At 40.8% G+C, this 17895-nt stretch overlaps 1 protein-coding gene across 1 annotated transcript in view; it reads right to left on the reverse strand.

Moving 5' to 3' along the window:
• LGR4 (leucine rich repeat containing G protein-coupled receptor 4) overlaps nt 1-17895 on the reverse strand; it is a 47274-nt gene that overhangs the window by 20881 nt on the left and 8498 nt on the right. Inside the window, exons 2-3 of the mRNA XM_047072339.1 lie at nt 6914-6985; nt 5583-5654 (exon numbers count right to left, since the gene is read on the reverse strand). Of these exons, the coding sequence (XP_046928295.1) occupies nt 5583-5654; nt 6914-6985 (144 nt within the window). The remainder of the gene's footprint in view (nt 1-5582; nt 5655-6913; nt 6986-17895) is intronic.

Raw genomic sequence — 17895 nt, forward strand, 5'->3', positions numbered from 1 at the left:
CAAGTAAATATTTTTTTAAAAAGTGATTATAGAGTGCTTAAGAATGCTATGAAGCAACTAAACAGGGTCCCAAGATAAAGACTAACAATAGAGACTAAGGGGGAGGGAAGTTAGTTAAAATGTATTGGTTAGGAAAAGCATCTCTAAGAAGGTGTTATTTTTTTCTTTCTTTTTCTTCTCTTTATTATTTTTTTTAAATCCAAGTTAGTTAACATATAGTGTAATAATGATTTCAGGAGTAGAATTTAGTGATTCATCACTTACACATAAACACCCAGTGCTCATCCCAACAAGTGCCTTCTTAATGCCCACCACCCATTTAGCCCATCCCCCATCCACCTCCCCTCCCCTCCAGCAACCCTCAGTTTGTTCTCGGTATTTAAGAGTCTCTCATGGTTTGTCTCCCTGTCTGTTTTTACCTTATTTTTGCTTCCCTAACAAGGTGCTATATAAACTGAGATCCAGAGGGCAAAGACTCAGCAGAAACCAGCAGGATGTGGTCCCAGCAACTCCCAGAAGGTCAGGAGTGATTAGAACACAGGAAGAAGGTGGAGAGTCCTGGGAGACATAGCTGGGGATGCAAATGGGGACCAGATTATGTAGACCTTGTAAACTAGGTAAGGGGTTTGGAATGTATTTTAAGTACAAATTGAAGTCCCTTCCCAGTTTCTCAGCATTAGCGCAGTTTAAAAGTTTAAATTGCTTATGTTATCATATTGATGATAATGTGCATTCATAGTCAATAAAATAATGAGAAAGGCTCCCCTATATACACACACAACACTGCACTGAAATTAAGCCTTCTCTATAAAAGGTTTCATTAAGATGTGGCAAAATACTATAGAGAAAGCTATCTGTACCTTTTTAACATTATTTCAGTGTTATATACACCATTTATGCTCTTGCAGAATTCTGTACTATGTACCATCAAAGAAAAGAGATGGCCTTAACTTAAGGTGTGAGACTGAACCCCACAATGTGCTCCACGTTGGGCATGGAGCCTGCTTAAGATATTCTCTCTCTCTGTCCCTCCCCTGCTCACAGGTACTAGAGTGCTTGCTCTCTTTCTCTCTCTAAAAAAAAAAAAAACAAAAAAAGAGGTCAAAAGGAAGAAGAACTCTGGAAAAATGGGACACTTAAATAAAGCTAAATGAGGCAAAGGATTTGTGATGACTCAGTAATTAATCCTTACACCTTAATTCACATGCGGATGTTGGGAGCACACTCACAAATGTAAAGAGTTTGCCCCTATAACAAGATCAGTGTTTCACAGAGAAACTGTCTTAGAATCACGGCTTTGTACCAAGGACTTACACATTTAATATTAATTCTAACTAAGAGACCAAGAAAATATTATAACTGAATCAGTAGATGCATAAATAGCATCAGATATCTCCTAGGTGGGGAGGTAAGTGTGGGTTTGTTTAAGGTATTTCACCATTTAAACTCAATCCATCAAGAGAGAACTATTACTTTAAGTGTACTTTAGTTGTTAAAGGGTTAACAATCTATTAACTGAATTCCCTTACTATTTTTGTCTTTAAAATGTGTTTCTATTCCCTATTCTCAAAAGCCTGTTTTATATCTTACTGAGTACTCACATACTTTTTTGTCTTAAATGAAATTACAATAATAATTCCATATGCACATTTTACTGATGAATGTCTGTTATCAACATCTATTCTATAATCAAAAGCTTTCCCTTTTTCTCTCTACTTCTAACTTACCAGTAACATATATATTATAGTGTTATATTTTATTGCCAGTTTCAAGTATAAATTGTTAAGATGATGCAATTACTGTGGAAAACCTAGGAAATTCAGTCTTTGAAATCCTCCTTTACCATTCAAGTGTGATATAATTTATTTTTTATTTTTTTAATGTTTATTTATTTTTGAGAGACAGCGAGAGAGAGCGAGTGTGTGCAAGGAGGTGGGGGGGGGGGGGGCAAGGGGCAGAGAGAGACAGACAGACAGACAGACAGACAGACAGACAGAATCTGAAGCAGGCTCCAGGCTCTGAACTGTCAGTGCAGAGCCTGATGTGGGGCTCAAACTCACAAACCATGAGATCATGACCTGAGCTGAAGTTGGACACTCAACCAACTAAGCCAGCCAGGTGCTCCCAAGTGTGATATAATTTAAAGACAAAAAAATCCGGTGGTGCAAATTCTGACATGTCATTTAATAGCTTGCTAGGACAACGCTTTAGCCACTTCCATGGGTTTGTGGAAAACTGTTATGCTACGTTTATATTAACATTGACAATTCACTTTTCAGATTTTATAGTCATCCTCACACACTTGTATCAAACCACTTCTGGTCAATTTCAACCCCTAATGAACTTTGCTCCTTTCTAAGCACTATTTCAAAACCACAAGGAAACCTTTCATGTAATTCAGGTCTGAAGATCAGATTTGCAAACTGAACTCAAGCACTGATAAGACTGTTTTACACGGTGACAGAATTTCAATAGTATCTACCTTGAATGCTACACCCACTATGCTAACAAACCCATGTACATTTCCTTCTTAAGTAAAACAGGCTTATCTCCTTGTGTTTCTGATGCATATAAAAACATCCCAATGCCTTTCTTAAGAAAATAGTTTGCTTTGACTCCTCTCCACTCCCCACCCCCATCCCAATTATGGAGATAATTTAAACTATGCAATTACTCAATGACTGATGAGCACAACATGCTTTCTTTAAAATACTATTTTAGAGGGAGAAACCTACTGTGAAAAACACTTTAAATCATCTAAATTATCAATAAATGTCATGTGGACTTTACTGCGCTTATGCACCACAATCTATCTGCATGTTTTCTTCGTAGTTTTTCTGTTCCTTGTCTTTTTCAGCTTTCCAACTAGACAAAATGACGGAATATTTTGATCATTTAGTCTTGGGAAATAAGAACAACGCTGTATGCAGTTCTTAAAAAAAAAATGAATTCTGAAGAAGTAAAAGAAAACAACTATTTAAAATGTCTACTGGGGGTGCCTGGGTGGCTCAGTCGGTTAGGCGTCTGACTTCAGCTCAGGTCATGATCTCACAGTTTGTAGTTCGAGCCCCATGTCAGGGTCTGTGCTGCCAGCTCAGAGCCTGGAGACTGCTTCGAATTCTGTGTCTCCCTCTCTCTCTCTGCCCCTCCCCAATTAATGCTCTGTTTCTCTCTTTCTCAAAAATGAATTAAAAAAATTTTTTTTAATAAAAATAAAAATAAATAAAATGTCTGAGGGAGATAAGATGGCTCCCTCCATGCACATCTGTCCAAGGTCAGAAGGTCTGTAGAGGTGAGTCACATATCTGTGAAGGGACTCATTCCAATCCATTCACTGATAGAGTCTACTCAATTACTTATGGCAAATAACAAATCCTATATTCCATAAGCTTGGCATTGTGGCAAAATTAGCTATTTAATATATTTCTACCTTAAACTTCTATTGAAACTAGAAATGGAATGATGAATACCTCAGATACTCCTTTTTTATGACATTAGATACATTTTAAAGTTTAACTTTTATAGAGTATGATATGCTTTATTAGTACATTTTTTTAATTTTCACATTCATTTTTCATAACTACTAGAATGTCTAATCCCCATCAAAAGGTAATCTGCAATTTCCAATTTCCAGTGATGTGTCTGGGTGTAGTTAAAAATGGTTTTATATCAGCAAACAGATGAGACAAGCAGTTCAATTATTTTCAATCAAGTCTACTATACGCATATGCTACAAAAGTGTACATTGGAAGTTATTTCAAAGGGCAATAAAAAGAAAAACGTATGGGACAGATTTGTAGATTACACAACTACATGATATGGTTAAAACCTAATTTTGTGACCCAGAACATAGCGAAGTGTGATAACTATTATGAGTTTTTATTCAGAGTGATTCTCAGAACTTCCATGTACATGAGCATTACCTGGGGAAATTTAAAAAAAATATATAGCTTCCTAGATCCTACCTTTAAAGAGAAAAAACCATTACTTCCAGGATATGGCCTAGGGGTCTACATTTTCATGATCTCCCCACTTGTGCTTCTGGTCCAAGAGGACAATGTACCACACTCTGATAAACTACGCCTTCTCCCCGCTGTCTTTGGGGTTACAACGTGACCAAAACAACGTACATTGGTATTCATCACTCTAGTAGAACAGCAAATTAAGTTCCCTGTTTTGAAGAATACTTTCTCATTACTTTCAGACATCTCCATCACCTGGTTATGTAAATTGGGTAAACTAGTAATGAAAAAAAGTACTGATAAAAATATACCATTATTACTGTTAATAGATTCCACAAATGTTTATTGAACACTTACTACATGTCAGATATTGTTATAAGTGCTTTTCATGCATTAAAATACATGGCGAGTAATGAGCACATTACTCTATGGAGAATTTTAAATAATTTGCACAACGTTATACAGCTAGCAAGTGACAAAGTGGGGATCCCAAACCAGACAAGCCTGTTTCAGAATTCTAATTAATCTGAATTTCTTTTGAGAGCATTGCAAACATTCAGACAGATAAATATGCAAAGGGATTTTCTTAATCTTGACAAAAAGCAAATTGCAATAACCACACACATCAGCTCAGTGCTTCTCACTTTTTTCCTTTAAGGTACCCCTAGAGACAGAGGAACTTGATCTTCTGATCCCAAAGATGAAAAGGACGAAAAGTTGTAGTCCCAACAATACTAGTTTATAACATTCATTGTAGTCATTAACAAATATGTGTATTTAATATAAAAATGGTTGTTTCTTCAAAATCTTCTGTGGATTTTGCATGGTCCCTGTGATACCACTGCTGCTTACCTGATCCACCCACTACAGGAGGAAGGGATGTATGGGGTATGTGTATCAAAACAATGGAAGGAGTGATCACCTTTCTCCAGGTTCATATATATACACACACATACATATGGGAAAGAATGCAAAGAAGAACAAAGTGAAGTGCTATTTGAGAAAGCCTTTGAAATTCATAAAAACCAAGCTTTTGAACATGGTAAAAAGCAAGAGTTGAAATCTTGAACACTCCACATAAAACCAAACTTTCCTCAAAAAACAACAACAACAACAACAACAACAAAACCAACCTTGGGAAGAAGGCAGTACAAGAGACTAAGAAGTTACACCCCCAGTGTAAGTTCAGGGTGTGAGTTCAAGGTCCACAGATGAGGAATTATAATCAGTTTGTTCTGATTATCCTTACCACCTAAAACAGGAACTTCTTTGTGACTGACTCTTGACCACCATGGCACAAGACACCAGAACTTCTGTACACATCTAATTCTGGTTCTAAAGAGGTGATGATCACCTGCCATTTACAAGCTCCTGGAATTAGACCCAGCAGTGCATGCTTGTAACTTTCTCCCAGCATCTGACACAAGAGGGGGGGTAAATTGATCCACCTGCTTCTCTGTCACCTAATGGCATTTTGATAATAGCACCTGGCTATCCCCAGTTTTATCCCGGATGAGAGGATAAATTTCCCCTTTTGCTAGGATTCCAGTTCTTTACACATTTAGCAGCCGAGTGGTCTACTTATGATTCAAGAATGCACAAAACGAAAAAGTTACTTACAAAGACTGCAAAGCACTCAGTCCTCGAATGGCTTCACTGGGTACTGTTCTCAACTGATTGTTTTGCAGGGTTCTGGAAGGAAATTTTTGGTTAGTGAATAACAAGCAATTGTTACTATTTTTTCTTAGAAGGATTCAGAGCCATTTCTATCTAAAAAATATTTCTAATGGCAGGAAAGGAGGAAAGGTCAAGGTGTAAAGCACCCAAGAAAAGAGAACTGCAGAAAAAGCAAGAAGCATTTTGCTATAAGGCCAGAAATGAAACCTAAGCCACTATCCCAAGCCATCTCTTAACACAGACCTACTGATAATCCACATTTCCAGAGGTGTTTCATTCTCAAGAATTAAGGCACCTTAATTAACATTCATCACTCTTTTAATGTTAATTAGGAAGCATAACAAGTTAACTGGGAGAGGTATAACAAACAAACCTATTGGAATCCCTAGTGCCTTTTCAATTTGGAATAAAGCAGAGCCCAGAAACATGGACACTCAGTAGAGCCAGTTTTTCCAAGAAGATAGCAGACCCTAAGTTCTTAGGGAGCAGCAGACATGTCCTCAGTGAATGGAGGGCCACAGCAAAAATAGAGCTTTAACCATCTAACAGGACCCAGAGAAGAAAGGCATAGATCTGTACTGAAAATGAAGTCCTTATTACTTTTGCCTAAAGCCATTTCTAGTCATCTTAATACAATGACCGCTTGACATGAATCACAACCACAGAATGGAATAGTAAAAGGTACATGTAACTCACTGAACCAGAGAGGTCTAGTGACTTACAGTTACTCAGCAAGGTAGTGGCAGAAGTGGAGTTGGCAGTCAGTTCATCTGTTCCCCAATCTGCCATACTCTAAATGCCTAACCAATGCCAGGAATTCATTTCCTGGTCCTTCAACAGACTATATAAATTATAGGCATCCTAAGTCCTTTTGGCTTTAAAATGATTTTAACACTTTGAGCTTTTGTTAGCCTTTTTCCCTTTAGGGTCAGCTAATTCAAAGTCCTCAAAGGTATACAATAAGTAGAAACAAAGCTCTACCAGTAAAGCTTAAATATGATTTTGATTCAGTGCATTAGCCCAACAAAAAGCCTAATACATTCAACTGTAATACACTGAAGGTCAGAACACCTATTATTTAGAGTTTTAACTTTTGTTATCTAGACCCAAAGTTGCCTAAATGAACCCTTGCATCCCACACTACCCATTGGCCACTCCTTAAATCTTTTAATCCTGAACTAAAAGAAACTGTGCTTACCCTAGCTCCAAGCATGTTGACTATGCAGAAAGAAAATACACAGCCAGCTGTGAAACTCTAAAATTGCATTACTTACAGAACTTTGAGTTCTTTCAACCCAGACAAGGCCTTTGGGTGGATAAAAGAGAGGTCGTTGCCAGCCAATCGTCTAGGGGGAAAAAAGTAGCAAGAAAAAAAAAATAGTAATTCAGGCTCTTAAAATTCAGAACTCACAATAAACTGATCTGTGATTAAAGCTCTACATTAAACATTTCTCAAGTCTATCTGACATTAAACATGGACTTAAACCTTTGCTAAAGTGATCCCAAGATTCTTCCAATGAGATAAATGTCTGTAGAATTTTTTTTTTTTTAACTCCCAATACAATAATTCAAACAGGCACATTTTTATTCTGGTGAGGTCAAGCAAGCCAAAACACATTAAACCAAATTAAGTTTGCTATTCATGGTCACTCTCTGCAGCTTGCAGTGTTTTCCAAATGCCTCATAAATACAGACCACTGGTCAGCAGGCAGGAGTGTTTACACGGATCAGAGCAAACCGGTCTGTTAAGGAGGAATGCCTTCTGCAGGCAAGTCAACCTGTTATCTATCCATTACCAAGGGCGACATGTTCTGTGCAAAAGGGAGGCAGAAAGTGAAAGTCACTGTAAGCACAATTTTTCAAACAAAGGCATCTATCTATCGATCGATCAATAGATGGGTGTTTTTGTTGTTTTTTTTTTAAAGAAATGTTTTCCTAAAGAAAATTTAAAGTGACAACTTTAAGTGGGAGTAAGAGTGAGTAAGCGTGAATAAGGAAAGGACAAGAATTCTTTGGGTCCTTTTATAAGATATCTGGGCCCACAATTCATACTGAGCCCCACTTTCCTTCCCATTTTCCCAGGCATACAGAAATGAGAGAAAAAGTTAAACAGGAATTTAGGGAGAAGAAGCAGAGAGAAAGACAGCAACTCGTGTAAATAACTTATAAACAGGTGAACTGAAGGTTTCCAAGCACTGACTTAAAAATGATAGTTGTGTGCCCATATGTTAAACACAGGACTGTCCCAGTTTCCTGGTTTCATCAGGATACTCTCCCAAGCAACAAGATTTTGTATCTCCAATTTTTTTTATGCTCTCTCTCCTCATGTCTTAGGATCACATAGTCATCAAGTCATATTCACTCCTCCTTTAAAGGTTCTATTTTCATCCCTTTTTCTTCTCTCTGTAAGCACCCTGTACCTCTGAGTCTTATTCATCGATTCACTCATTCACTAAAAAGTTTCATTTGTCCACAAAAAAAGTTTAATTCATTAACAAATATGAGTGTCTACTAAGCGCCAGATGTACAATATCCTCTTCTTAGGCCTCTGGTCCCTCCACCTTCCAATCTGCTTCTCTTCTATACCCTGACTTTAGGGGCACAAGAAAAGCTCCTTCATTTGAAGTCACTGAGGTCTGAAACTTATTTTTTTTTTTTTGAGAGTGAGCGAGCATGAGTGGGGAGAGGAGGAGAGAGACAGAGAGACAGAGAGAGAGAGAGAGAGAGAGAGAGAGAGAGAGAGAGAGAGAGAGAGCAAGCACTGAGCAAGGAGCCTGATTCTGGGCTTGATTCCACAACCCTGGGATCATCACCTGAGCCGAAATCAAGAGTCAGATGCTCAACCTACTGAGCCACACAGGTGTCCCTGACACTCTAGTTTTCAAAGGCATTATTTTCTCTGGAACTTTTAAGAATGCAAATATCCCTGGGAAAGATAATACTTGATCCTTACCTAGCATTAATATATAGATGTATACAGAAGGTGTGTATGGGGGTGGGGAGAGAACAAGAAGACTCAGAAACCAAGAGTGAATACTGAGAATTATTTTTTCAGTAGCAAGGATCACAATGCTGGCTTCTCAGGAACACCACAGATGTAACACAGGGTTCATGCTCCTAAATTAAATTCCTCCTAAAAAGCCACACCACACATTTTGATCTCACAAGCACCCTAGCACCTTTCAAGGCTTTCCACATCCAGGCTCACAATAGCTTACTTTATGCCATCAGTCTCTTGGCCTTTTAGCTCCAAGCGTTCACCATATGTAAAATGAGGGATTGGGAAAGATGGTTTTAACACCTCCTCAGGGTTAAAAATATTTCTCCTTAGCAAATCCTCTTGCTTCTAGACTAGTCAGTGTCACTGGCTTTATGTCACTAAGACGGTCACTATGTCTTTAAATGTCTTCACCTCACAACCTCACCTTCTCTCCTTGAATACCCAACTCCAGCATTACTGCCCATGAAGACTTTAGTTCTTATGAACATGACCTGTGTGTGAATTCCTAGAACTCATCATTAAACTTGGTCACAGGCTACATTCTACTGGTTGTTTCTTGCCCATTAGTCTTGCAGGTTAAGTACAAACAGTGCCCAGAACAGGGCATGCACCTCACACTTCTGTTACTACCCACCAACATGTTAACTCATTAGACAGAAACTGTTTTCTCAGAATTTCCCCCTCAAAAATGCTAGCCATTCCACTGCCATGGCACCCCACAGTCTACCTTAGGGCAGGCTCAGCGCAAGCCCTCTCAGGGGCCTTCCTATATCCCAAACTCACTAACCAAAATTCAGTTGATAATTCTCACAGTTGAAATAGGAGTGTTCAAAAGGTCACATTTAAAAAAAAAATTTTTTTTAATGAATTTATTTTTGAAAGAGACATAGCATGAGCAGGGGAGGGGCAGAGAGAGAGAGAGGGAGACACAGAATCCCAAGCAGGCTCCAGGTTCTGAGCTGTCAGCACAGAGCCAAATGCAGGGCTTGCACCCAGCAACTGCGAGATCATGACCTGAGCTGAATTTGGACACTTAACTGACTGAATCACCCAGATGCCCCAAAAGGTCACATTTAAAAAAAATCACATTGTACCATGAGGACCATAAGGGGCAACAGCCCCCCCCCCCCAGCGCTGCAAGTAATCACATGACTATGACTGCTCCTGCAAGTTATCTGAAAGAGCTGCTTTAAAAAGCTCAAGTCTGGGTGCCTGGCTGGCAATCGGTTGAGCATGATATTCTTGATCTCGGGATTATAAATTCAAGCCCCACATTGGGTATAGAGATTACTTAAAAATTAAATCGGTTAAGCATCCGAATCTTGGTTTCGGCTCAGGTCATAGACTCACGGTTTTGTGAGTTTGAGTCCCACATCGGGATCTGTGCTGACAGCACGAAGCCTACTTGAGATTTTCTCTCTCCCCCTCCCTCTCTCTGTGCCCCTCCCGTGTTCACACTGTCTCTGTCTCTTCTCAAAAATAAATAAATAAACTTTGAAAATAAAATAAAATCTTAAAAAAAGAAAAAAGTTCAGTTCTACCAAAAGACAAACACTATAAACAGACTGAAGTTGTTACAGGGTTCTTAATTTTTGCCTCTAATATTTGTAATGTCCCTGTATCTATGGGCTCTCCTTGAGGAGTTTCGCCTATTATGCCAGGGCTCATGAAAGAGTATTTTATAAAATAATGAAGGAAGTGGCAAAATGCAGACTGCCTGATTACCTTTACTTGTCAACAGAAAAGAGTGTTTAACCACATTAGCTGAGATATTTGCTCCCTTTTCCCAAATCTCTGCCCCCTTTTATAAGCCAAGGGAAAAACTAAAGTAACCTAACTTCAAAAAGTGCCTTTTCTCCACTACTTATCATTCATAGAAATGACCAAATGAGCTCTCTGCATGTGGTTTGTCCCGAAATGCAAGCCCACACTCTGGAGAAATAAACACTTCTAGGACGCAGTGAACGGTGATAACGCAGAGCAAGCAGGCACACTACCTCACACTACTGCGATTCCTTCGTTTCCTACTAAAGCAAACATATCATGTGGAGTCTTGAGGAATGTATCAACCCACGCTTCCCAAGCTGCTGTGTTAATGAATAATAAGCACAGCAGCTTGGAAAAGGCTCTACAGATCCAGCAATCACATGCTCCAAAGTCTCTTCACATTTTCTTTCTTTCACGAGCCAGTATTTCTTATAGTAGACGCTGGGGAGGCTGCATGTCCAAAACCTCAGATCCGGAAGCAAGCAAAGTAAATTAAGTGACAGCATTAGGGACAAAGTTCCCAAAAACTCTGGAAGAACAAAAACCTATGTAATGAGCCCACAATAGTCACAAACAGAGATACATGGTTTACAGACCTTCTTCTCTGTTAGTCATTTCATTACTATGGCCTTGCTTCTCCGAGTCCCTGAGAGGTTAGGTGACTGGGCATAAGTCACACAGATGGGAAGTGGAGGAGCCAGCATTCCAGTTCTTGCCTGGCTGGCCCCAGTGCTTAGTCATGTCAATGCCTCTGGTGTGTCACCAAAAGGTTGGGAAATAATTCCCAGAGAGGTGGAACAGGGCGGACTTGGGCAATAGCCTTGTTCTGAGTATCAACAGCTCTCCCCCAGTAGACTGGAGCTCACAAGCAGGGACTGTGGCTTTAGGAGCTCAGAACTGTGACTACGGATGAATTTCCAACAGACCAACAGTGTCATCCTTCCCATAGCTAAAGATGACCAGTGGGAAAGGAGGGGAAGGATGGATCCCTGAGTGCCCCAGGGTATGGACAGACCCGAAACTCACTGAGACTTTATTTAGGATAGATAGTATTCTTGGTTGTGCTTCCTTTAATGCAACTCTCAAGGAAAAAGAGGTGGCTGGTCTTGAAGAGTCACTGATGGCCCTCAACTAGCCAAGACCAGTTCCTTCTCTATTCTACACCTGGGTTTGTCTGTACCAGACCCAACAGTTTCCTCAATGCCTCACTTCCTGAGGACCTGCTGTCCGGCTCCAGAAAACCTTTTTAATTTGCTAAATTTATTATTTAACAATAGCAAAGCCAATTAAAATTAATTTAATGTGGTAAATGAGGATATGTATATATATGTATGTGTGTGTATATACAAAATATGTAATTTTTTTTTTTTTTACACTATTCTTCTGATGGCTGTGAAGACCTAAGGGGGAAAATCATTAGGGTGAACAGAATGGTGAACATGGTACAATTTTCTGCATGCTAAGGGTACAGGGTCCCAGGCATCAGTTCCTTCCCTTCTGCACCTCTAGCTCGTGTCTCCAAAGACCAGAAAGCCTCACTGCAAGGTTTCAACCTATCCACTCTTGTATTCTTCCTGCTGTCACCTGAGTCTAAGCCCTTAATTCCCCCCCACCTTCCACTGGATTACCGCCATGAACCTCTACAAGACTCCTCCTCAACCACTTAATTATAATACTGTGAGAGCTAAATCTTAAAAAAGCTCAACTCTGAGCATTTTCCAAAAGGCTTTTTTCCCTGCTGACTTAGCTGGAACTTCATTCTGGATCCTCTCTTCCTTTCTTACCTTATTCCCCAATGTTCCCCGTGTCCTATAATTTAGCACACCATGCTTCTCCACCTCCGACTCTTTGCTCATGACACTTCCTTTGCCTGAAATACCCTGACTCCAGCTTCTGCCAAGTGAAACATTACTCATCATCACTGTCCAAGTTGGATACTACCACAAATATGAAACCATCATGATATCAGCTTCCTTTGATTCCACCGGTACTTAAACAAAGCTCTCATTGGGCACATCTTATTTTGCCTCTAGTTACTATGAACTTGTTACATCTCCTACAGTTGTATTATATGTCCCTTATGGGCAGGGACCAAGTCATATTCCTTTTGTATTCTCTCACACGGGACCCTATGTGTAGCAGACACTGGGTATTTGCCGTAATGCCTCAGCTAAGCCCCAGAAGGGCTCTGGATTCAATTGCTCCTTAAAGAGCGGGGAAAGCTTACTGTTTATCTTTACTTTTTTGCATGTTTTCTCTTGTTTAATTTCTGCTCCCCTACTGCCCTTCACTCTCCCAGACAAGAAATAACTACTTGGCAAGATCTTAAAGTGCCACGGCAACAATGTTCTTTCTTAACATATTCTGGGAGTACATTTTCTTAGGGAAGGGGAGGGCAGACCTTAAACATGGGAACACCTGTCCACTGGTCAACAGTATTATCTCCATGCACTCTGGGTTGTGCACATGATCACACAAAATTAAAACAAGTCTAGCAGGACTTCAAATGGGGACACAGTCTACCTCAAGGCAACTCCTATTTATGCTGCTTGTTACAACAGTCTGAGAAGCAGAGAGAGCAAAGACAGGGAGGGGAGAGACAGAGAAAGGGTGGAGGAGAGGGAAAGGGCAAGCCATGAGACTTCCGCTCTCCCACTGGATTTGGAACCATTCCAGGAAACAGGATACAAGCAGCTCAGTGTGTAGTGTCTTTATGAATCTGTTTTGTGTGCATTTATTATTCATAAGGTCCATGGATTCACATGAGGGCCTCTTTCCAGGGGAAGCCAGAGTTTTCAATTATATCCTCTCTTCTTAATCCATGTGCTACACGATATTTTCTATCTGCCACCCGTCCCAGCGAGGGAAGCAGGAACAGCACTGGTGAAATGGGCACCGGTCAATGGTGTGTATGAACAAGGAGGCCACATTTCAGTAGGTAATCTGTGCTGGAGGGTTCACACTTTCATGAAATGTGCTGATTAAGACAGGTTTCTTCACTTGGGAGGCAACTTAAAGAAAGAAGAGAGGCAAGTGTGAAAAAGATAATAAATCAGTTGGTGCTATTTCTCTTAAGAAATGCCTGGATTTAGGCTTCTTCCAGCCTATTACAGAAATTTCACTGTAGCCATTTGGCTGGAATTCTGGCCGAGGACCAGTGGACTAAGGACTACAATATACACGCTGATGACTACACATACGTACGGAGCCGGGAGGAGGGCTGATGAGGGCTCAGTAGCTTCCAGCAGCTGTTGTGAGGAGTCTGGGGTGGAGAAAACAGGAGTCAAAGCAACTGCAGCAGTAAGGCCCGGGTGGGAAGCACGCTTGCACACAAACAACAGAGAGCTTTACTCACGCCAATTTCTGTACCACACGATGGGGAAGTTGGGGAGTGGAGGACGAGGCAGGATGGGGTGGCACAATCATGTGCCTCCCTTCTTTTTGCAGAGGTGGCTACCAGATGGCCCGGCATTACCCACCTGTCCAGTTCCCACAAAAAGGTCCTTTGAGCACCACTCTCCCCTTCTCAGCGATATTCACCTACCCCCACACCAACATCTTCTCTCGCCCCTCATAACTTCGTTCCATACCTGCATGTTCCCACCCAACAGGTCTCCATCTGAAGCCACACACACGAACTACCACACACTATACCCAAATCCATCCAGGCTGCCTCTCCCTCAATGCCATTAAATTCTCTCAAGTGGGTGGATCAGCACTGCGTTACACTACACGCAAAGTATGACAGACACAACCACCAGCCCATGACACTACCTCCAGAGGAGGCATTTCTAGCTCAAAACGGAGCTGGGCAAGTGGCGCCGGGGTGGCTCAGTAGATGAAGTGTCTGACTCTTGATTTTTGGCTTAGGTCATGATCTTATGGTTCATGGGTTCGAGCCCCAGGTCAGGCTCTGTGCTGACAGCATGGAGCCTGTTTGAGATTCTCTCTCTCCCTCTCTCTCTCTGCCCCTCCCCTGTTCATGTGCTTTAAACAAACAAACAAACCTTAAAAGAAAATGAGCTGGATAAGTATGGCCCGGGGAAGCATCTAACGGGAGGTTAAGTGACATTCTCTTATGAAATATAATTTGAAATCAGCAGGTTCTAAAATGTTGGCTACCATTTTCAAGTAAAAGCAAAAACCATTATAATGCATACCTCTGGTATAACCTCTTAACCATGTATTTATTTATGTGTTAAAGCCCTACTATGTGCTGGGAACTCTGCAGTGTCCTGTGAAAAGTGAGGACCTCAGGAGGTACATCAGTTTCCAGGTATGGATATCTAGTATCACCACACAGTGACAAAAGGAACATTACTGTAGCCCTCTTCCTTCCATTACTCTACCATATTGGCCCTTGTTAACACCATCCCCTACTGTTGTCTTTAAAACAAAGTGCTGGGGCGCCTGGGTGGCTCAGTCGGTTAAGCGGCCGACTTCGGCTCAGGTCATGATCTCGCGGTCCGTGAGTTTGAGCCCCCGCGTCGGGCTCTGAGTGCTGACAGCTCAGAGCCTGGAGCCTGTTTCAGATTCTGTGTCTCCCTCTCTCTGACCCTCCCCCATTCATGCTCTGTCTCTCTCTGTCTCAAAAATAAATAAACGTTAAAAAAAATAAAAATAAAAAAAAATAAAACAAAGTGCCTCTGTTTCCTTCGTGTCTTGCCCAAGGCCCTATAGCACAGCTAAATAATGTGAATCCTAGAAATAAAACAATGTAAATAAAGGAAAATAATGTACATTCCAGAAATAGAACAATGTTGCTTTTTGTTAGTTTCTGTGAATGACTTTAGGAGAACCAAAGGATGCAGTTATTTTCTTAGTAAATAGACAGGGCTGACAACTAAATCGCTCCCCTTGGACATTCTTCCCATCAAGGTTAAATAAACCTCACCTGATACCATGTATCAGCGAGTCCTGAGTCAGCTAACAGTGTTTTGCTTACCCTATTTCTACACCTACATGTTCATATAACTTTTATGTAAGTGCATTAAAAACTGAATATGTTTTAAGAACATACATGTATTAAGAACCCTTATTAGAGAAACTCCCAAGGTTTTTTTTTTTTTTTTAATTTTTTTTTTCAACGTTTTTTATTTATTTTTGGGACAGAGAGAAACAGAGCATGAACGGGGGAGGGGCAGAGAGAAAGGGAGACACAGAATCGGAAACAGGCTCCAGGCTCTGAGCCATCAGCCCAGAGCCTGACGCGGGGCTCAAACCCACGGACCACGAGATCGTGACCTGGCTGAAGTCGGACGCTTAACCGACTGCGCCACCCAGGCGCCCCTCCCAAGGTTTTTAAAGTAGACTTCCTTCACAGAAAAGGGGAAAGTTATTTCATATATCTATTTGAGTATACCTACATATATTATAGGTAAATCAATAAAACCCTGGCAATGGTTACATTTCCTGAGCAAAGTTATCCTGACAACCTCTGGCAGTAAACACACAATATCTACCCATGTGAGGAAATATGTTACAACTTTTAAAAAGTTTTACAGCAGCATCTACCAATAAATATTGACCTTTTACTACAGCCCAATCACCGTAGGTTTGGCAAAGTAAGTAATGAGCTTTCCCAAGACACTTCTCATTTCATTTCTTTTAAACAAGGATAATTCATTAAACACAAAACCTCAAATTTAGTTTTCATATAGTCTGATAAGGTTTCTGACATCAAGAAGTTCAAAATAAGAAGAAATCCTTTATCTTAACCCCTACCTCAACTTCTAGTTCAAAAACGTGGTTACCTTTACCAGGTCATATAGGAGAAGTGTATCATGGCAGGCCCTGCCCTTAGAGAAAAGTCACAGGGGTTGAAGAGATAAGTACACACTGACACACCTTGAGCACAAAATAACAGGGCACTCAATCCAGCATGACATGGTGAGGTGCAAAGAAAGTGCAAGAGGAACTTGGAAAAAAGAAAGACCAAGGAAAGCTTCCTATGGCAGAAAGGGATGGAAATGGACCCTATGAACTGGGTAAGATGTGAAGAGGAGAGGGAGGAACCGCACCTGTCGAATACTCATTCATGCCTTCCTGGCTGAGCCTGGGATTGTTCAACACCACCTCCTTCACATGACGCTGCTCCATGAGTAAATTATTGATTGGTTTTAACCAGTCATGCTGATCCCATTCCCGTGACTGGCTTAGGGCTGGATCTGTGACCCCAGCTCTGGTTATAGGAAGTCTGCTGGGCTTTCTGGGAAAGGTAGCATTCTTCCTAAATGGGGATGCAATGGAAGGAGGGACTCTCTTCTCTTTCTGGATGCCATAATGTCTAAACATACCAAGTGAAGCAACTGCAACTATGGTGCTGCCCTTACTGAAGGAACAGACTAGGAAGACAGAAAGGATCTGGGTTCTTGAGGATGTGACTTAACTCCATCAACTATCCCTAGAAGAGTTCTACCATCCTGTTATGGAGGTCATCATCTTTTTTTTTTTTTTTCTTAATTTTTTTTTTAACATTTATTTATTATTGACAGAGAGGGAGAAACAGAGCATGAGCATGGGAGGGACAGACAGAGGAGACACAGAATCCAAAATAGGCTCTAGGCTCTGAGCTGTTAGCACAGAGCCCGGCATGGGGCTCAAGCTCAAACTCACAAACCGTGAAATCGTGACCCAAGCTGAAGTCGGACGCTTAACCGACTGAGCCACCCAAGCGCCCCTGGAGGTCTTCTTATTATATAAGATAACACATTTACTTACTGTTGAAGCTACATTGAATTGAATTTGTTTCTTGTAGCCAAAGGACTTTAACTAATTGCCTAACCAATAACCACTCTTCCTTTCTTACCTAGTAATAGAATTCTGATTTTGGTTCAGACAATATGCTCAGTTCAAAAGCCATACTTTCCAGCATCCTATTCTTAGGTGTGCCCATGTGACTAAGTTCTAGCCAATGAGATGTGAGCAGAAGTATTGTATAGAGGGTTTAAGATGGCTTCTTGAAGCTGACTTTTGGGAGATATCCCCCTCTTTCTTTCCTCCTTCATCTTTCCTGTTGCTGAGAACTGGGTCATGATGGCTACAGCTTAAGTAGACAGCTGTTTTGTGATCTTGACGTGGTAGCTATATAATGAGAAGTGCAGAGTATCAGGGCCTACGTCCCTGTTGACTCTGTGATGCACCATAATAGTTCCATAGTTGTGTGTGTGTGTGTGTGTGTGTGTGTGTGTGTGTGTGTAGACGCCTTATGTGTTTAAGCCATTTGTGTTTGAGATAGTGGGTGTTTACTTTTTCCTCCCTTATCTTTCTATGTATTCAGATTTTAAAAATCGAGTAACCATTAATTTTATGATCATTTTCTTAAAAAGCTAAGTGTGTCTGTGACTTTCCAGCACCTCCAACATTATTTTCTTTGTTATAAATGTATAGGCCAGGGGGTGCCTGGGTGGCCCAGTCTGTTAAGCACCTAACTCTTGATTTTGACTCAGGTCATGATCTCACGGTGTGTGGGCTCAAGCCCCACATCAG

The sequence above is a fragment of the Lynx rufus genome, unplaced genomic scaffold (assembly GCF_022079265.1).
Source record: "Lynx rufus isolate CCGP_SWC_20201006 ecotype Redwood Valley unplaced genomic scaffold, mLynRuf1.p SCAF_9, whole genome shotgun sequence".
Taxonomy (NCBI): Eukaryota; Metazoa; Chordata; class Mammalia; order Carnivora; family Felidae; genus Lynx; species Lynx rufus.